The 19,682-nt window shown below is 50.9% G+C and overlaps 1 protein-coding gene across 5 annotated transcripts; it reads left to right on the top strand.

The window, feature by feature from the left end:
- The first annotated feature begins 1,102 nt into the window (after nt 1-1,102).
- Nucleotides 1,103-19,583, top strand: INPP5B (inositol polyphosphate-5-phosphatase B). 5 transcript variants are annotated; one of them, XM_063355886.1, is made up of 22 exons: nt 1,103-1,371; nt 1,795-1,883; nt 2,349-2,446; nt 2,831-2,860; nt 3,316-3,426; nt 7,461-7,554; nt 8,911-9,081; nt 9,802-9,903; nt 10,311-10,425; nt 11,084-11,200; nt 12,054-12,241; nt 12,830-12,941; nt 13,102-13,211; nt 13,977-14,112; nt 14,729-14,839; nt 15,526-15,658; nt 15,796-16,031; nt 16,574-16,687; nt 17,060-17,144; nt 17,540-17,667; nt 17,941-18,052; nt 18,377-19,583. In XM_063355886.1, exons 1-22 carry the CDS (start codon nt 1,315-1,317, stop codon nt 18,499-18,501), a joined length of 2,574 nt encoding a protein of 857 aa, XP_063211956.1. In that variant the 5' UTR covers nt 1,103-1,314; the 3' UTR covers nt 18,502-19,583. The 5 variants fall into 5 exon arrangements, with proteins under 5 accessions (XP_063211956.1, XP_063211955.1, XP_063211954.1 ...); XM_063355885.1 differs by having other exon boundaries at nt 1,795-1,874; nt 15,496-15,658; nt 18,377-19,581; XM_063355884.1 differs by having other exon boundaries at nt 15,496-15,658; nt 18,377-19,581.
- The last annotated feature ends 99 nt before the right edge of the window (nt 19,584-19,682 follow it).

Genomic DNA, 19,682 nt, shown 5'->3' with positions numbered 1-19,682 from the left:
TGTCCTCTGTCATTGCTGTCTCTTTAAAGAAAAGATGATAAAAACACAAAAACCTGTCTGCGAGTCCCTTGGTCAGCGGCGGGGAATGCTGAGCGAGGCTGGACGCTCCGGGAAGGGGAGGGAGAGCCCGGCCTGGCTGCGCCAGTGGCAGGCTCTGCCCTGGGAGGTGCTGCTGGCTGAGAGGTTCTCATGCCGCGGATGTGGGACGGGGTGGAAAAAGCCTGACTGAAGCGGTAGCCGGCCCCTTCCACGTCGCAGGGCAGCCGCAACCAGCCTGCTCTTCTGCTGCACCGAAACCGCAGTGTGGGGCTTGGCGTTCTCTGAATTTGTTTCAGGCCACAATGTCAGCATCTCCGTAGCGAGTGAAAACAGGATGAAACCCAAGGGTTTTCTATCTCAAAAATACCATCCAGCACCACGTTTCTCGTAAGAACAGGGGTTTAGCGTTTATAGCAGATATTCCGGACTGTTCTCCTTTCGTTTCCTCTCGGCAGCCTCTCGCCATTCGGCACGGCCGCGGGAGCCGCGGGAAGGCCGGCAGCAGAGCCCTTCCGTTAACTGCTCAGTTTTTTTCCAGTCTTTAGATCTCGGCTGTTTCTCCCACATCTGTGGAAAGAGCTGACTTAGGCCAAACTCTCCCATCTCTCGTATGCAAAAGACGATGTCTGGTGACATTTTCTAGCACCTGCTTTACACACTCGGCAGCAATTCATTTGCATAACGAACCGGCAGCCGGAGGGTCGGCTTGTGCCAGCCGAGGCTTCTGGATACGCAACAAAAAATGAACTCAACGTCCTACTGAAAAAAGGCGAATCTCCCGATTTCACGGGAAACGAACCTTCCCCACTCCTCCTAACCCTTTCCCGTCGGGAGAGGGCTGCAGGCTGCTCCCGCCCGGCTCCTGCCCCCTCCCGCTCGGTTCCTGTCCCCCCCCGCCGGTCGCACCCGCCGTGCGGGACCCCCTCGGTTGCGACCCCGCTGGCCGGGGCGGGGGGCGGCGCCGGCCGCGATCCCTCCTGCTGTTCCCGGGACGGCGCCGTTATTTCCGGGGGCGGCAGCGGCGTCTCCCCCCGGTCCGGCCCCGCCGCGTCATCCAGCGTCCGGCGCCTTCCCGGCCAGCGGCAGCGCGGGGCCCCGGAGCGCCGCGGGGAATAACGGAGCGGCGGGGCCGGGCCGGGGGGGCCCCCGCCGAGCGGCAGCGGGAGCGGTAACGGCGCGACGTGTCGCGGCAGCCGGGGGAGCCGCCGGGTCCCGGTGCCTGTCCCGCTGCCGGGCAGCGCGGACCCGCCTGGCGAGCGCCATCCGCCGCGGGGCATGGACCAGTCGGTCGCCATCCAGGAGAGCCTGGCGGAGGGGGCGACCTGCCGCATCGTATCCTTTGCTTCGGCCTTGGCCGGTGCGGCCGTGTGCGGGGCAGGGCGGGCTCCCCCCGGTCCCCGCCGGGCTCCCCTCGACCCCCGCCGGGCTCCCTCCCATCCCCGCCGGGATCCCCTCACCGGGATCTCCCCCGTCCCCCCGCTGGGCTCCTTCCCATCCCCGCCGGGATCCCCCTGCTGGGATCTCCCCCGTCCCCTCCGCGGGCTCCCTCCCATCCCTGCCAGGATCTCCCCCGTCCCCCCACTGTGCTCCTTCCCATCCCCACTGGGATCCCCCCACTGGGACGTCCCCCGTCCCCTCACTGGGTTCCCTCCCATCCCCACCGGGATCCCCCCGCCGGGATCCCCTCGCCAGACTCCCCCAGTCCCCCCGCCAGGGTCCCGTCTCTCTCTGCTCTTCCTTGACCCTCGGCCGAAGGCGGTGCAGGGCGTCCTGGCTGCAGGGCAGAGCGTGGAGAGCCGGCTGCTGGGGCTGGTGGAGAGCAATGGAGAGCACGCGTGGGTGCTGTAGGCCGTGTCCACGGGGTGCCAGGGAGGGTGGGCAGGGTGGTCCGGGTGGAAAGAGCGGCTGTGGAAAGGCCAGAGCTCTGCGGCTCTCTTGTGGGCCTTGGAAACTGCCTGAAAACTCCTTCCCGTCCAAAAGAGTTTCTGCAGGGGTGGAGTCCAGCAGGGCAGCGATCCGCAGGCCTTGTGCCTCGGCATTTCTCCCGCTGCGCTTTATAGGCGGTTAGTGAGAAAAGCCCCGGCCCTAGAGGTTTTGATCTGGCACGTTTTGCCAGTCACATAAAATCCGTTCTTGTTTAAATGATGGGGTGAGCAAGTGGGTGGGCACACGGTCGAGAGGCTGCTCTGGGGTTTGCGTTGAGGCTGCGGCAGCAGGCGCTGCGGGATGGGATGGGATGGGGTCTGCCCCTGCCTACAGAGGTGCCGGGAGCAAGGAGGCATTACTCTGTGTCTGCTCCGTGCTTGCAGGATCTATGTGTACACTCACCGGCGGATGGCCATAACAGCTGAGGATGTCTGGCTGGAGAAGGTCATCCCCATCAGAGAAGGGTTTGCAGTGGAAGAAGGTACTAACACGCTTCGGTGGCCACCTCCAAAGAAGGGGATGAAGGGGGTTGGAGCGCATACTTTATTGTTCTACTTGCTAAAATTTGGGATCTATTCAGCCTTCACGTTTTTTCTTCGATTTATAATCCCTGGCGATGCTTGTGCGTCACACGGCGTAGCTGGAAGGGCCCTGATAGATTAATGGCTCTGCAACCCAGAGCGGCCTGTGTCCTTCCAAGCACCAGCCACGGCCTCCTGCCCCGGCAGGTCCGTTCTGCCTGTCTGTGTTTGTGCAACCAGTGTTTGGGGTTTGAGGAACTCCCCGAGCTCACTAACGCCAGAGCGCGGCGCGGTCTGCGAGCCTGGGGCTGAGCTTTTAACTGAGCTTTGTTTTGCTTTTGCAGTTGTACTTGACAGCGACCTTCGCGTCATCGGTGAGTTCTGTTGTTGCGTTAACACCTGTGCGACGGGGTTCCTGGGCCCTGCACCAGCTACAGCCGGGGAGGCAGGAGGGGGGCTCTCGTCATCGGACTGTTGACTGGGGGGATCTTGTCTCGCTGCTGCTGGGGGACTGGGCGTGCTGTTTGCCGTGATGCTGTTCGTGCTAACGAGTGTTGTCACCCCAGTTCAACTGAAGGAACGTTTTTTTCCAAACGCTTTTAAACTGCTACTGGAAAATTAATTATTGTCACTGAATGAGCAGCAGAAGAATTATTATAAATGCTGATTTTTCTGTTTTTAAATGGAATTCTGGTGTAAAGTGTGGAAAGGGAACATGATAAGAAGGCATGAGGAGACTTGTTGCTGAAGTCTGCATGCATGCACCAGCTGCTGTAGAGTGGAGAAAATGCTCAGTTTCTGAAGGCTCTTCTTCTCCTGATGCCTTTAGGCTCTGACGTGACTATCCAGATCAGTTCAGAAGATGATCGGCTCACGGTGCGGTTGCCGTTTGGTTCCCACACGCGCATGTTCCTTCAGGAGGTCGGCAGGTGCTGCCCAGGTAGGAGCTGCGGTGCGCCGATGTGCCCGCGGGGTTGGGGGGGGGTGTTGGCAGCTCGGCTGGAGTGTTATGTCTGCGCGTTGCTCTCCGTGTGGAAGAGCAGCATCGGCCTCGCTGCTGCTGAAACTTGCACGGGACTGTAATGGTTCAAAAGTGCAACAAGTCCTCATTGGTGGACAGCTCGGCAGTGGTGATCATTCTGATCTTGGCCAATCTGGTGGCCTTCTGGGATGGCATGAGTGGCTGGGTGGATGAGGGGAGAGCAGTGGATGTTGTCTGCCTCGACTCCAGCAAGGCTTTTGACATTGTCTCCCATAACGTCCTCACTAGGATGGGTTAGATGAGTGGGCAGAGGAGGACGGAGAACTGGCTGAATGGCAGAGCTCAGAGGGTTGTGATCGGCGGCGCAGGGTCCAGTTGGAGGCCTGTAGTTCCCAGGGGTCAATACTGGGTCTGGCCTTTTTCAACATATTCATTAACGACCTGGATGAGGGGACAGAGCGTACCCTCGGGTTTGCTGGTGGCGCAGAGCTGGGAGGAGCGGGTGACACCCCAGAGGGCCGTGCCGCCATCCAGCGAGACCCGGACGGGCGGAGAGGGACCTGGCGGAGTCCAACCCGGGCAAGCGCAGGGTCCCGCACCTGGGGAGGAACAACCCCCTGCACCGGCACCGGCGGGGGTTGCCCTGCTGGAAGCGGTTCCGCGGGGAGGGGGCGCCCGTGCGGCGGCGGGACGGCTGCGGGGGCGGCTCCGGGGGCGGGACGGGGCGGGCGGCGGCACGGAGCGGCGGCGGTGGCGATGTCCGCGGGCGGGCGACCCCGCCGAGGTGAGCACGGGGACGGGACGGGACGGGACGGGACGGGGACAGCGACAGCCCTCCGGGACGGGGGGAGAGCCGCGCTGCCCGCCCGGGGCCGCCCGGCGCTGGCCCCGGGCGGCCGCAGCGGGCGAGGCCAGCGGGGCCGGGGCTGCCCGCGGGCACCGCTCCCCGCCGCCCCGTCCCCCCCGGGGGCGGCAGCAGCGCTCGGACCGCGCCGTGCCCCGGGGCGGAGCCGCCGGCATCGCCCCGGCCGGACCCGCAGCCCCGCCGAGCCCAGGCGCTGCCCCCGGGGGTTCCCGGCTCCGGCAGCCGGTGCCGCCCCTCGGCCGGGCCGGGGCCGGGGCGTCCGGCGCTGCCCGCGGGTGCCGGTACCGCGGCCGTTTCCTGCTGTTGCAAAGGGGACGGGGGAGAAAGCGCAGAGAGCTGAGGCAATTCCTGGAAGTCAGCGCGGGGTTCAGAACCTTCATTGGGGCTGGGCTGCGCTTAATTGGTGAAGGTGCACTTTGGTGTAGCTGGCATTCCTGCTTTTTATTTCCATGTTTATCATTTAAAAAAAAAAAAGAGAGAGAAGGGGTGAACTTTGTAACTGCAGCAGCGTCTCAGCATGGGTCGAGCCAAGGTGGGGGTCTGGGAACACCCCCTCGGGCGCCGTGTCTTAACTTGTGGGTTAGAACTGACTGGGAGAGACTGGGCCACATGTGCGTGTTTAGGAGCAAAAACACGCCGAGTGAAACGCAACCCTGGCTCCTTTGTTGGTGTTTTTGTTGTACCTGGAGCACAGTAGCGCTCATTGAACGGTAAGCTCCTTGGGAAGTAGTTCTAGCAAATCATGCCTTTGAGCTTTGACAAAGTTGCCTTTTCAAGGCTTCATTGTGTTTTTCTTGAGTCAGAGAAGTTTAGGGATCTCTTTCTTTTTTTTTTCTTTTTTTCTTCCCTCCCCCTCCTTTGTACTAGCAGAAGAAAATGCTCTCTGCCATCTCTTGGGGTCTTTTGGAACCTACGGTGACATGGAATGAGGTTTTGTCTGCTGTTTTCTAGGAATAGCTGTAACTCATTCTGTCCTTAAATGTACACGCGTACTGAGTTAGCAACTTTCATACGCAAATCAAAGCATGTTTAATGCCTGGAAAGAACAATCTTACTTCCCTCCCAGAGTAGTGCAGTCCCACATGGACGGTTGCTTACACTTTCATTAAGTAAAGAGCAAACTGGCCAAGCCTCATATAGCTAATGGTAAGGCTAATTTAATTCTGCCTTTTGAACGCTAAACATGGATCCTACTTTATCCAGAAGACACGGTACGTGTTCTTGCTGTAGAACAGTACTATAATGCCACTGCACATTTTTAACAAGAATGTCTTTATTACTGCTTAAATCTCTCTTAACTGCAAATCCTCGGATTCGGGCCATACGCGTTCTGCTGTTCTGTAATCTCTGCACATAGCGCTTTATTTCTGTGCCCAGTTCAATTATCGAACACGGTCATTATCTTGCGAAAATACTCCCCTGCAGATAATCTATAATCTAATCATAATCTATGCTAACGTATAGGTCCCTCTGGCTAGAGCAATCTGTATCTAGATATAAATTTACCTGAAGGAAACAGCCCTTTTCCAGGGCTGATCTCTTCCTTAGGAGAATCCTACCTAGAACTGATTTCCGCTATGGAGGTGAGCATGCGAAAGTGTGGTATCTGACCGTGATCTTTGGCTCGCGTAGCAGCTGTGTCAGCAGCACTGAGTGGGCACATGAGTCTTGCCATTCTGGCACCAACGTGCCGCGTGCTGGCGAGTGGCATTGTCCCGTGCGGGTGATAAAGCCTGAACTTCTGCTCCCTTCCTGTTACAGCTGTAACGGTTGTCTGTTAGAGCAAGCATTCGAGTTGGTTCTTATCACTGTCAGGAGGCATCGCATGGTCCTTGTGGGGAGAACTTGCAGAGGCTCAAGGAGCGCTGTGTGCTGCTGGAGAAAAGTCACGTCTCCGTCCCAGCTCCCCGAGGCCGCGCTCCTGCTCAATTCTACATGACTTTGGCTGCGTGGTCTCTAATGAGGTTTGCGTCATGTGCGCTTCTGCAACCAGCCTCTGAGAAATCCTCTTACACGGGCTTTATTCTCAGAGGGCTCTTGGGCAGAAGAGGCTTTCCAAGCTGAGAATACGGCCACTTCTTGTCAGCTTGTTTATATTCTGAGTGGGTAGGTAAAGTACTTCAAGTTCTGTTTCTGATTTGCGCTCTTGTCCTGGAGAACATACGATGACGGCACTAACGCTTTCATTTTTCTGGATTGTGCTCACTGAAGGAGCAGCTCAGCTGAACGACTAGAACCTTACGCTCTGAAGAACAACTTCTCTGTCATCCCTAGATTCATGTGCTAAGTAGCATCACCTTGAGATTGCTGTTTGTGCGTCTTAAACATGGAAACCCCCATGCAGAATCCTCTTTTTTTGACTGTTATTTTGCCACTTGTAGGAGCAGAAGGACATAACTGAAACCAAAGGCCGAAAGATCAGTGAAATTTTGTGAACGCAGTGTGATGTGTTTAGCGCCACGCCTGTATTTGGCTATATTTGCATGGTAGCTGCCCTCTTATTTTTTTTTAGGAACGCACAGTTTGCATTGAGGCCCTTGTTTCTGCCGAGGTGGGTTCGTACGGCGGCTCTGTTCCGCGCTGCCTCGAGGGGCGAGACACTTGTGCTTCGCTCCGTATTTGCAGATGGGTAGAAACCCTTTAAATGGTAGTGTGGAGTTTTTAACACCACCCCCCCAACTTTTTCTTCCTTTCCTTGTACTTCCTGCCTTGCTTCAGAAAGGAAAAACCTGTTGTTAACATACATTTTTGGGATTCCTAGGATAAAGCCCTGGATTTTCTGCTGCTAAGCCTTGGTTTGGCGTAGCTGGAAGGGAGAGCCAACAGCAACCTGCGCCGGCGGCGGGCAGCGTCCAGCAGTTCTGCTCTCCGCGGCCACACAGCTCGTGTCAAGTCTTCCTCTCGAGGGGAAGCTGCGTCGTCACAGAACAGTTCTGTCAAAATAAGCTGAATCTATCAGATAGCTGAAAGACTGCGGGGCACTTTGATTCTCCACACAGCCATAAATTTTATTCTGCTCACAGATTTTTGCCAGTGTTTGCGTAAGTGTGTTGATAAATCAAAGAACACGTTGTGTTTAATGTGAAACTCTGAGGTTTTTGTGTTTTTGTATTTTTTTTTTTTCCAGAAGTGGCTGGCTCTGAAGGCATCAAACAGAATGGAAAGAAGCTGACAGTTAGCCAGAACCGGAGCCATGACAGCACCGATAAGAGTGCTCCCAGGTATGGCGTCTCTCTCGCTTCTTGTGTAGCTTTGGTGAAGCGCGAGTTGTGCACGTCAGCTCTTTGTGGAAGGTCTAGTGAGGAGGAAAAGTGGTGGCAACGTCTCTTTGCCGGTTTAGCTGTGCCTCCCCTCCACAGAGGATCTCTGGGTAGCGACAGTAAATATATATAGCACCGAAGTTTTGGGTACTTCTGGGTGACTGTGCATGGATGGAATGAGCTGCGGTGGGCAAACTGTTGATGCTTTGATGTCTAGAGGAAGAAAATGAAAGTGCAGAGAGCTTTCTGCCTGGGCTTCCTGGTTTTCAGCTGGAAAGCGAGTGGGGAAGTTGGTGTCTCTGTGCAGGCGTGTGAGGTCTGTGCACACCCCGGTGCTCCAGCAGTCGTGCGGCTGCGTTATCCGCTTCCATCTGCCGACAACCGTGTTGGTTGCAGTCCCCAGAGGCGGTGGGGTCGAGAACAGAAGTTGGCAACTTTTTGAGAAGAGAAATCTGTAGATTCTGATTAGGAGAGAAAAAAGTTCAGCATAAGCGTGCTGTCAAAACTTGAGTGGAAACTTCAGCCCAGTCTCTCGGAGGCAGTCCTCCTAGTCCCCTATTTGGGCATATTTTTGCTGTTGAGTGGGACTGGACCCACTAGTGATGTTTATTTTGATTTCGGAGAGCTTTGGCTTAGGGCCACCATGCCTTCAAATGTTACGGTTTCGTTTTCCAGTTCCCAGGACTTTGCGGACCCTGCTGCATACCCTTCAAAGTCTGTCTGTGTGCTGTCCTTGGCACTGGTCTGCAGGTTGCTGACCTTAAATTTGTACCATCCACTTGCTTGTGGGAACTGCCAAGCTGCGGCGTTATTAGCGTTGCAGAATGAGTTTGCAGAGTCTCAAGATAATAAATGAAACCACCTCTGCCTCCACCCGCCCTGCGCTGCCTCCCTTCTGGGCAGAGCTGGGACTTTGCCACCAGAGGGCTTTTAAAACAAACAGAGTTTTTCATTCTTCTGCTGAGGTCAGAAGGGCTGAGCAGAGGCAGCGGGGGATGAGATTTGCATCTCCGTGCTCCCGTAAGCGGGAAAGGTGCGCAGGTTTTGTACCAGCGTCGGGGCGTGAGTAAGGCCTGCTCGGAATTAACAGGCTGCACCAGGTTAGTGAAAACCGTTTGTTACTTCAGTTCGTTAAACTGGTTTTATCTAGTTCTGAGAGATGCTCGTTTCAGTCTTGTTTGCTTAACCCAAACGCTGATTATCTGTCTTTAGTGAAACAGGCAGATAAATGCGAATCAAGCCCTCAGTGGCAGGAATAAGCTGCTCAGGAGGTGTGTGTATCTGGGTTTCATCACGCGGTTTTGCTTTCATTTGCAGGCAAAACAAACTCAAACCTGAAGCGACAACTGAAATGGTACAGTCCTCCGGCGTAATGGCTTCGGAGAAGGTTTCAGTCTTACCAGAACCACAGTTTGGACTAAGAGATATTATTGTTAAGTCTCAGCTTGTCCAAATGGAGGATTCCTACACGCACATCCAGAGCTTCAGGTAGCGATCGTTCCTGAGAGGAACTTATTTTTGTTGGAGAGTAAGTTAGTCAGCATAAGCTGTCAAAGGAACTCATGTTCGTTACTTCATCTAGTATCCCTGCAAATAGGAAATTCTCTAGAAAAGTATGATCTGTGCTTTCCAGAACAGCTTGTTTTCCTTGTTTAGGCATTCACAGAGAAGAATTTCATTCGTGTCTCGGTCAAGGCTTGCCTTGTGGTTTTGGTTGAGGAAATGGCCTTTTTGAAATGACTTTTTCCTGTGCTTGTTTCAGACTGTGTCTGGAAATGCTTCTGTTCTGCGCACCTCTGGCTTTCTCCCTCACTGCTGCTGTTCGCTACTTGTCCTTGTAGTGGTTCCAAGAAGCTAGTAAGAGCTCGGGTGAAATATGTCATTAGGACCAACATTTGCTGTGGTTGAAATCCTTTTATGCCTGTCATTCTATGAATTTATGATTTCAAACTGCTACTGCGCAGCTCTGGTAGTCTTTTTTTTTTTTTTTTTTTAAATACTGCACGTAAAAATATGTATCCTTCTGTAAAACACGTCTGTAAAGATGCTACTGTGATCAAATCATTTTAGGGATTTAAACTTTGTCACATTTTCCCAATTCCCTCCTGGAAACATGTTACTCCTAAATAGTTATATGTAGTATTAAGCGCACGGGTTAATAATATTGGTATTTCCATCAGCTCTGGGATTTAGTTAATTTCTTTGCAGGTTTTTTGTTGGGACGTACAATGTGAACGGTCAGCCGCCCCGAGAAAGCCTCCAGCCGTGGCTGAGATGTGATGCTGAGCCTCCAGACGTTTACTGCGTGGGGTGAGTGTCTCCTCCTGGCCCGTCCTGCCAGACCCGGACCGTGGGTTGCTTGTTGGGAACACGCACGTGGAGGCGTTGTGCGGGACGCCGCAGCTGAGGAGTGTTGGCAGCGCTTTCCTCCATTGCACAGCTCCAGGGCGGGTGTTCGCGTGGCCGGAAAGGGCTGCGGTGCTGGTCGTGTTTGGACTCTCCGGCACTGCAGTGTTACAAAATCTTTAATGCCATTCAATTTAATACTAACCGTAATTTAGCTTTACACTTAACATACCTCTAAAATCAGCATAACTGAATTTGAGTTTTCAGTTATAAATTTAGCGAGTATAAATTGATTTAGTTCTTTCCCAGAGGAAAGGGATGGAGGGTTATAAACAAGTGCATGCATCCACGGGTTCCTTCCTCTAACACAGTTTCCAGGAGCTTGATCTGAGTAAAGAAGCCTTCTTTTTCAATGACACACCGAAGGAAGAAGAATGGTTTAAAGCTGTAACTGATAGTCTTCACCCAGATGCCAAATATGCAAAGGTAAATGTGGCTTTTGGGGAGGTTTGAGCGTGGAATCGTTTTCCACTTGGGCCTCTTTTCCCTTTGCTTTTTCTTCTTCTTCCCAATCGCTGTGTCCTCCGGAGGCTCGCTGGCTGCAGGCTGTTGCTCAGCCGCAGCGCCGAGGTGAAGTAGGTGGTGTTGCTGTGCAGGGTGCCGAGGCAGGGGCAGGGCAGGAGACCAGCGCTGGGCATCCGCGCGTAAAGCATGCATCTGCTCTCTCGGGGGAAGAGAGCAGCAAGTATCTTAGCTTCTCCCATGTCTCTCTTCGCAGTGTGTGGTGGAACGAGTTGTGAAGGTATCTTGGTAGGAATACTGCTCATGTTTTGGCTCCTGCTTCTTAGGTCTGCTTTGTCTCTTGTCACTGTTGTTGAAAGGAAGCTCCTTCCATGGGCTCTGCCTGTGCTGTAGGTTTTGCTTTGGGCTTCAGCTTCATTTTCTGGGGCGTTGGTCCCAGGCTCCTCCCTGTGCTGTGCTGCTGGGGTGCCCGTGAGCCCAGACGGTCCGTTGGATGAGCCTGGAACTCTCTCTTTCTTCATCTGTATTTTGGTGACCTGTGTTCTGGACTTGGGGGCGACGTGCCTTCTCTCGTCAGACCTCTCCTGTTCTAGGATTTAATGGAACAGGATCTGTCTTTCAGGTGAAACTTGTGCGGCTCGTGGGAATCATGCTTCTGTTGTATGTGAAAGCAGACCTTGCTTTGAACGTCTCTGAGGTGGAAATTGAGACTGTGGGAACTGGAATCATGGGGAGGATGGTAAGAATGGCAACCGTGCACGAGAAGGGGTGAGATTTAGAAGAGCCCCGGAGAGCCCCTCTCCTTAGATGTGGTGGTTATTCCTCCAGCTGAGGGACGCAGCTGCCTCCAGAAGCACACAGTCCTGTCCCTGCGCCAGCTTGGGGCATTGCTAGAGGGAATTGCCATGTGCTTGCAAAGGCCCAAAGACCTCGGGGAGAACCTTCTCTGAAGGCTTTTTTTTCCCCGATTGCACGTGCTGGGCTGTGTGGGGCCTTGATTTCATGCGATTTTGATGCTCCCCAAAGCAAGTAACACAAGGAAGCATAAGTAGAAGAAATGTGTCTATCCAGATTAGTTTTCCTGAGAAGGATTTCCTGGCCCCTTGCCATTCCACACCTTGGAATGAAGTCTGTGCCCTTTGAATGTAGTTTCTGTGAACATTGCAGCTATAACTTGTCACGGGTATTTTTGACCAGCTAAGCCACATGTTTCCTCTTCTATTTACAATTTTTTTTTATGGGTTGTGTTGAAAGATCCAGTTTGTTGCTAAACAGGTTTCAGGACTTGCTGAAGTAACTGACCAGCTCTCTCACTGATTTTAATCTCCTTTTGTACTAGCTAATTCCTGAATTATAAACTGAGTTCCATGTGCTTGCTTGCTGTGTTCTGTTGCTGCGTGCAACCCTCACATGAATTACTCACTTGAATTCATGAAGTAGTTATTGCTAATTGGTGTTTTCGGCCTTTTCCTTCATCTGGAATTAAATGGTCTGCCTCAATGTCTCCTGGCTCGTCCACTGCTAGTAACTCATTTGTGGATTCATCTGTTGTGTAGAAGCTTCTGACCAAAGTCTTTGTCTTTATCTTTCAGGGTAACAAAGGTGGTGTTGCCATAAGGTTTAAATTCCATAACACTAGCGTGTGCGTTGTGAATTCTCACCTTGCAGCTCACATGGAGGAATATGAGCGGAGGAACCAGGACTTCAAAGACATCTGCTCTCGGATGCAGTTCTGCCAGTCGGATCCAAATTTGCCCCCTCTCACTATTGGCGAACATGAGTATGCTTTCCATCTGTGAATCACTGCATGTGGCAAGGAGGAACCTTGTGGACGCCTGGGGTGTGAGGTTCTCTCAGCAGGGATGTGAGAAGGGCTGCCCAGTGATCTAATCGTCAGCCTGGAAGGGCCAGAAATGCTTTCCCGTAACCCTGGTTTTGAGAGTGGCCACCTAGACGGCTCTGACGAGTCACTTGCCTTCTTATGCTGTTCCAGGCCTTGTTTTATTTTCACGCATGAAGGGGGAATGGGGCAATAATATGCATCGATCCCTCCCAATGGCTTTTGGGATTTAGTCAGTGTGGAATATTAAAAGCATAATTTATTAAGAGGTAGTGACAGACATGCAGAACAGGAATTAAAAACAGCAGAGGCAGAAAATGTAGCTTCTCTCCCAGTTTTCACTCTTACTTGCTCTCTCTGTTGGAGAAGCAGACACAGCATCCGCCTGATGATGGTGAGATTAGGAGAGCTCACGCTTGCATGAGATGGTTTAAGGCTCTGCTGCGGAGCTGTGCCTCCAGCTCAACAGCTTGTGTCTTGGACGTCTTTAGGCCCCTGTGTAGACTTCTGGTGTACCTTCTCTTTCAGTGTCGTCTTATGGCTGGGTGACCTCAACTATCGGCTGGAGGAACTGGATGTGGCAAAAGTGAAGCAGCTTGTAGATGAGAAGGCATTTCTAGAGCTTTGCCAGTATGACCAGGTACTGATGTCTCGCCTGCCTGCAGGTGGTGCTGGGGATGCTCCTTAGAAACTGCACTCCTTAGCCTTCCCAATGCTGAACGTCTCCCTTTGAGCTCACATGGGGGTTGTGCTTGAGCTTATTTAAAATTAAATTTGTCTTTTTTTTTTTTCTTTCATAGCTGAAGAGGCAAATGAATGCAAACGCCGTCTTTGAAGGCTTTACAGAGGGAGAAATTTCTTTCCAGCCAACGTACAAATACGATGCTGGCTGTGACGACTGGGACACAAGGTACGGTGATTGCTTCATACGTGATGCTACCAATGGCTAATGTTATCACTGAAGGAAGTAAAAACAAAGCTAAAAAGAATTACAGACCTAATGGCTATAAATAGTAACAGTTCTGAGATTATTGCAGTTGGTTTCATTCTTTTTGTTTGGTTTGTGCGTTTGTTTTTTTTTTTTTTTCCCCCAAGCAGAATTTTAGGATCTTTTATTTGCTGATACCTGCTATATCTCCTCAGGTCAGATCAGGTAGGGTTGGAAATGGTGCGTTTGTGCTGTCTGTGCGTTCTCCAAAAGACTGCGAGAGCCATGGTTCCTGTAATGCACCGCACAGAGCGGCTGACCTGTTGTTACTAAGCTGGGAACGTTGGCTTCAAGTGCAGGAATGGAATCTGTGCAGCAGTCAGTGGGGAAAAAAAATAAAAAAATTAAAATGTGGACTTTAAATGTAGAGCTTGAGTTCTTATTTTTCAGGGTTCTTATAGTCAAAAGTATCTCTGAGTATTGCTTTGTATGTTAATTGTATCAAAAGAACAAAACAAATAATTGCATCTTTGAAGAAGCAGAAAGTAAAGCACGATATAGAGATCCCTAGTAGTAGGGAATCAAACTTCTTATAACTACTCAAAAAGCCGGTGGAAAACGAACTTCAATAGAGAAGTAGGTGCGGGCCGTGTCAGGAAAGGAGTCCCCGGGAGGGCAGGATTCTGCCGTGCGTTGTTACTCCACCGAACTGTGCCTGGAAACTGTCATGTTTCCCCTCTGTTGCAGTGAGAAGTGTCGTGTTCCCGCGTGGTGTGATCGGATACTCTGGAAAGGGCAGAACGTTGCTCAGCTGAGCTATCGCAGCCATATGGCTTTGAAGATCAGTGATCATAAGCCAGTTAGCTCTGTGTTTGATATTGGGGTAAGTACGTCAGCGCCGAAGGAAATAACTCTGCTGACCTCGTCCTCTGTGTGGGCAGAGCGGGAGGAGGGAGGTTCTCCTGCTGATTTCCCTCTCCTCCAGCTTTTATGGCATCCACAGAGAACAATGGCTTAAAAGGTGGGCTAGATAAGATACCGAGATAGGATTGTTGTTTGCAGTAAGCTGCGGTTATGTTAAGTGATATTCAGAATAACGCATGAATATCTGTAGGTCTTTTTTCAGAAATGTTCTTTTGCCTTTTTTCTTATTTTCCTAATATGAAAATTATTATCCTAATATGAAAATCATACAGAAACTTTCAGTGTAGGAATGCTACATCGCTGATAACACAGTAGTGTGTTGTCAAACTTTTTTTTTTTTTAGGTAAAAAAAAAAAGCTGATGTAGAACTGACTAGATGCCTCTTGCTAGTTATGGCAAGGTTCTTTACTGTTGGATCCCGAGGAGATCGTGCTCCAAGTGGCTCTGTTCATTACGTGTGTTGTATACGCCAGTGTGCTGCTGAAATCAAACCACTTCATGTGTTCCCGGCTGTGTTACAGCTCCCCTGCAGAGGCGCAGTAAATGCCAGCTGGTGCAGTGTGTGTCCTTTTCAGGTGAAGGTGGTGAATGAGGACCTCTATCGAAAAGCTTTTGAGGAAATAGTCCGCTCCCTGGATAAGCTGGAGAACGCCAACATTCCCTCGGTGACGCTCTCCCAGAGAGAGGTAGGGTTTGTCCACGTGCCGTGACTTGCTGGAGACACGGAGCCACCCTGGACCCCAGAGTGTATTCCAGCGGTAGAAGCACATTAGATGGATTCTAGACCCTGGGGTCTGCTTCCAAAGAACTAGAATATTTTGACTTCCAGCTGTTCTCTGTTTGCAAGTCCTAGAAATAGTTGTTTCTGTCTAGATACAGGTAAATTCCGTTCCTAGTACCATGCTGAAGGGCAGGGTGCGTTTTTACGCCCTGAGGTGGGGAGAGAGAGAGTAAAAGGGGTAGCTGGTGGCCCTTGCTCTGACCTGTTTGAAACGTGAAGTGTAAAATCTGAAGGGTTTGGAGAAGGTCACAAAACCAGCATTTGCTTTGTGTGTTGGGGACTAAAAAAGATAAGCAAATGAGACATTCGAGGTTACAGCTATCTTGCTCTCGAGTTTCATTGAGGTTATTTGAGGGGAGCATTTGTTTTAAAGGGCCCACTGATGCAAACGACAGAGTAAGTCAATGTAATCCTATGTAATCCTGGAAGAGACGGAGTGCGGGAGCAAGAGGGTTAATCTGGGTATCACGCTGCTTAATGATTAAACCACAGGACAGGAATTGCTGCTGGTGCTTGGCAAGGTGGAACGGGCTGATGATGTTGACTGACGTTTGTTTCTAGTTCCATTTTGAGGATGTTAAATACATGCAGCTGCAGGTGGAGAAGTTTACAATCTGCAATGGACCAGTGCCCTGCCATTTCGAATTCATCAGCAAACCAGATGAGAACACCTACTGCAAGGAGTGGTTGATTGCTAATCCCAGTAAGGGCTTTCTGCTATCAGGTGAGCTCCTCATTGTTCGTCTCATGTTAATGACCTGAATTGTCACCGCTTGGCTTACTTCTCTGCCTACTGGCAGGCACATTGGTTTAATACCTTTTTTTAACTGTGTATGGGGTTTTTTTATCATCTTTTGGCAGGCGCTAAGATCACAATTGAGTTGGAGGTGTTTGTTAATAAATCAACAGCCACACACTTAAACTCTGGAGAGGAAAAACTTGAAGATATCTTGGTCTTGCATCTTAACAAGGGGAAGGATTATTTTCTATCTGTAACAGGCAACTACTTGCCAAGTTGCTTTGGGTCTCCCATTCATACGCTGTGTTACATGCGGGAACCTATCCAGGACATGTCAGCAGAATCGATTCGGAAACTTGTGAGTTAAAGTTTCCCTTCAGAACACATAAGAACCATTAAAAGTAGCTGTTAAGTTCTGTTTATTGCTGAAGAGCCTTCTTCCACTTCCCTGGTCCATAGTCTGAGAACGCTGATACAGCTTGTGCCCTCCAGTGCACCATCTTCACACCTTGCATTAGCTCTTCAGGTGGATGAACCAGCCCATTTCATACCGAGAGCACTGAAAGTAAGGTCCCGTTTGGTCTGCCTGCACATTTAAAAAAGGCGTGCAACTTCTAAATGTAGACCTTTTCCCTGGAGCTGTGTGTGTGCATGTGGGGCTTGATGTAACATTTCCACAGAGCCGAGTGTACGGGAGTTCTGATATAACTGTGCCTCTTGTACTAGTCTTGTGTGAGGACTGGTAAGTGGAGCTGCACAGTTTCTTAAGTCTTAATTCTCAGGTATAAGCTCTGTGAAGCATTTTTGCAGAGTTGAATAAGAAGTTGGCTAACTACCTTTTTTTTTTTTTTTTTTTTTTTTTTTTTTTTAATTAACCTTCCCGACACCTCCCTCTCTCAGACCCTGATGCCACTAGAAATGAGTGATGAGGATGTTCAAGCTGAAAAGCCTATGGACATTCCCAAAGAGCTGTGGATGATGGTGGATCACTTGTATCGCAGTGCTTCCCAGCAGGTTGGCAGTGTTTGTCCTGGAAACACAAGATAATATGTTGAGTTCGGTTTAGTTTGGAAGAGGGTACTAGTAACAGCAATCATTGCTAACTGTGGATGTTTGGACAATGGTGGAGAGATAAAGGACATCTGTGATAAGTGATCCTGGTACCTCGAGTTGCACGGTTTCGTGATGGTGGCCTTGTCTGTGTGTGGCATGCATCAGATTCCTCTCTGCTGCAGTGCCACAGCCTTACTAGAGCTGCTTGTGGTGGGACTTGTGCTGATAACTGCCTATTTGGAGAGATTTTTCCAGACAGACTATAATTACATTGCTGTATTTACTCAAATAACTTTTATTTTCCTTGAGACTGACGATGGTCTGCTTTTGCAGGAAGACCTGTTTCAGCAACCAGGCCTCAGGTCTGAATTTGAGCAAATCCGAGATTGTTTGGACAAAGGAATGCATGATACCCTCCGTATCCTTTTAGACTGGTGTCCAGTAAGGCTGACCGTGCCTTAGAGATCAAAGCTAAAAAAGATTTTATCAGTCTTCTATGCTCCATCATGGTCTCTCATCTTGGGGTAACCGAGATCTGCAGTTCCTCATTCCTCGCTGCTCCTTGTAATCAGTACGAATGCCTCTGCTGAGGCCTCGCGATGTTGATGAATGATGGCTGATCAGTTTTGATCAGACATAAGCGTCTCTCTGCCAGTGGAAACGGCTTGCTATGTGGAGTCAAGTGATTGAACTCAAAGCTGTGAACAGTAGGAGGAGTTCTTGGAGACCTACGCAAAGATTAATATTTCAGTAGGAATACAAGCAAAATAGATCACGCTGTGCTTATCTCTTCCTTAACCGTCTTTGGATCAGTTGGCAGCAACCACTCGGTCGCAGAAGCCCTGCTGCTCTTCCTGGAGAGCCTGCCGGAGCCCGTCATCTGCTACAGGTTCTACAGCAGCTGCTTGGAGAGTGCCAGCAACTACCCGCTGAGCAGCCAGGTATCGCCGCTCTCGCTGCCGGAGTTCTCTAATTCCGCAGGCAGGGGAGGCAAGCTGTTTTATGCCAGACCAGTAACATTTTTTTGCTCTCAGAAACTTCATCATCTGATAATAGAAAGGATCTATAACTGGTGCTTCTTGGTTATAAAGAGCCGTTGGTATTTGCAGACAGGGTGATGTTGGTAGTAGGTAAAGCTGCTAAGCCATTGCCATGTTTTCAATTTAAATGTGTTTGGTGTTTTTTTGTTTTTTTTTTTCTTTCCCCCTCCTCAGATTATCTCTAACCTGCCAGCGTGCCATAAAAATGTATTTCAATATCTAATGGCATTTCTACGAGAACTACTGAAAAATTCAGGGAAAAACCATTTGGATGTGAACATTCTTGGTAAGGCGAGCAAAATAACCATTCCGTTCGGAGGGGCTTTGTAACAAAACACATTTCTCCAAAGCGAGTGCTGTCATGGCCTCGGCCGTTTTGAAGCATTTAATAATGAGCAAACGGGCTGTAGAACAACAGCCATTGCAGTAGCTTGAAAAGAGTCGTGCAGTGACTGGGAGATGGGTCACCGGCTTTACCTTACCCTGTTCTGAAGCTGGGCACTCTCTCTCTCTGACTGGTGGGGCTGGGGGAATTACCCTTGATATCCTGCTGCTGACAGGCTCTTACTGAGTGGCTGTGTGGCTTTTTTGTTTCTTTCTTTTAATGCAGCTAGTATATTTGGTGGCTTGTTACTTCGACCTCCTCCTGGACATCCTACGCCTGACATAGCTGAGAAGAGGAAAGCTCAGCAATTTATCCATCAGTTCCTCTTGAGAGAAGACAATTTACCGTGAAATTCAGATGCAGCTAATCTGATGTTTAGATATCAAATTACTGTAAAAATGTTTGGGTGTTTTTTGTACAGTATACCGGCGTTTGGGTTTTTTTTTTGATATCGCAGTATTTTATACAATCTATGGCTTTTGAAGGCACAGATCAGGCAGGTTGAATCAGGTGTCGCTGTGTAAGCTGTAAAGTGTATCAGGTTTCTAAATAAGTATGTAGACAGGCAAAAATATAAAAGCTGATATTTACACTGTATTTTATTTAACTTGTATTAAAACTCAGAATTTTTAAGTCCTTGTTATTTAAATAAAAAGATCTCGGTGCATTTTTCCAGCCTCTCTGACTGTTTTTGGTGTGGGCTGGTTTAGGCTCTTGGTTTGTTGAGTGATGTAAGTCACGCTGTAGAAGGCCTGTGCAGCCCCCTTCTGTGGTTTAATACCGTGTCTTGGTGTTACACGAATCGCTCTGTGGCCTTCCACCCCCCACCTGGAACTCTTCGAGGCTGTGTAGCAACGCGGAGAGGCGATCCCATGGGAGGTATGGGGCTGCTCTGTGAGAAAATGGATTATTTTAAAAACACGTGGGCGGTGGGGAGGCAGGGGAGGACCGCAGCCTGGAGGAGCCCTGGGGTTGAGTGATGTGCAGACGCGTTTGCCCTCCATCGCCGAGTGGTGACGGCTGGTGCCTGATCTGTCCTGTGGGGAGCCAGAGACTTCTTGAAAATGCTGAGGTAAAAACGAAGCATGAAGGAAAACTTGGCTTTGTGTGCTCTACTTTGAACCTGTGCTCGTTATGGAAGAAATAGCTTTTTTTTTCTATCCTGTCACTGTATTTCGATGCTATAACCCCGCTTTGACACTGGCTGTGGTAGGTGTGTGTTATTTCCGCCGCTGCCAGGCTGGGCCTCGGCCTTCGGGGCCCCTTCCCCGCCCGGGGCCTGTTGCTCTTCTGGCGCTGGTACCGCGCCTTCCCGTGCGCGGGGGCCGGTTTCGCTTGGTGGGAGCAGAGGAGCCGCCCGGGGTGGGTGTCAGAGGGGGCCCGGCCCGGGGGGAGGGTGAGCAGAAGGGCCCCGGTGCGGGCGGCGGCTCAGGGTGGCGCTGGGCGCCGCTGCCGAGTGCGCAGGCGCGGCCCCGCTCTGCTCCTCCCCGCCTCTTCCCGTGAGGCCCCGCGGCGGGCGCGGCGCTCCCGT

This window comes from Chroicocephalus ridibundus, chromosome 19 (assembly GCF_963924245.1).
Source record: "Chroicocephalus ridibundus chromosome 19, bChrRid1.1, whole genome shotgun sequence".
Taxonomy (NCBI): domain Eukaryota; kingdom Metazoa; phylum Chordata; class Aves; order Charadriiformes; family Laridae; genus Chroicocephalus; species Chroicocephalus ridibundus.
The sequence above is the reverse complement of the archived record's forward strand: the minus strand, read 5'-3'. Positions and strand labels throughout refer to the sequence as shown.

Bases quoted from the DNA above. Each gene is read 5' to 3' on its own strand.
- INPP5B (XM_063355884.1), top strand. From the start codon at position 1,315: ATGGACCAGTCGGTCGCCATCCAGGAGAGCCTGGCGGAGGGGGCGACC. The intron at 17,145-17,539 runs GTATCCTTTTAG...TCTTTGGATCAG, and splicing joins AGGAATGCATGATACCCTCC to TTGGCAGCAACCACTCGGTC. The intron at 17,668-17,940 runs GTATCGCCGCTC...CCCCCTCCTCAG, and splicing joins ACTACCCGCTGAGCAGCCAG to ATTATCTCTAACCTGCCAGC.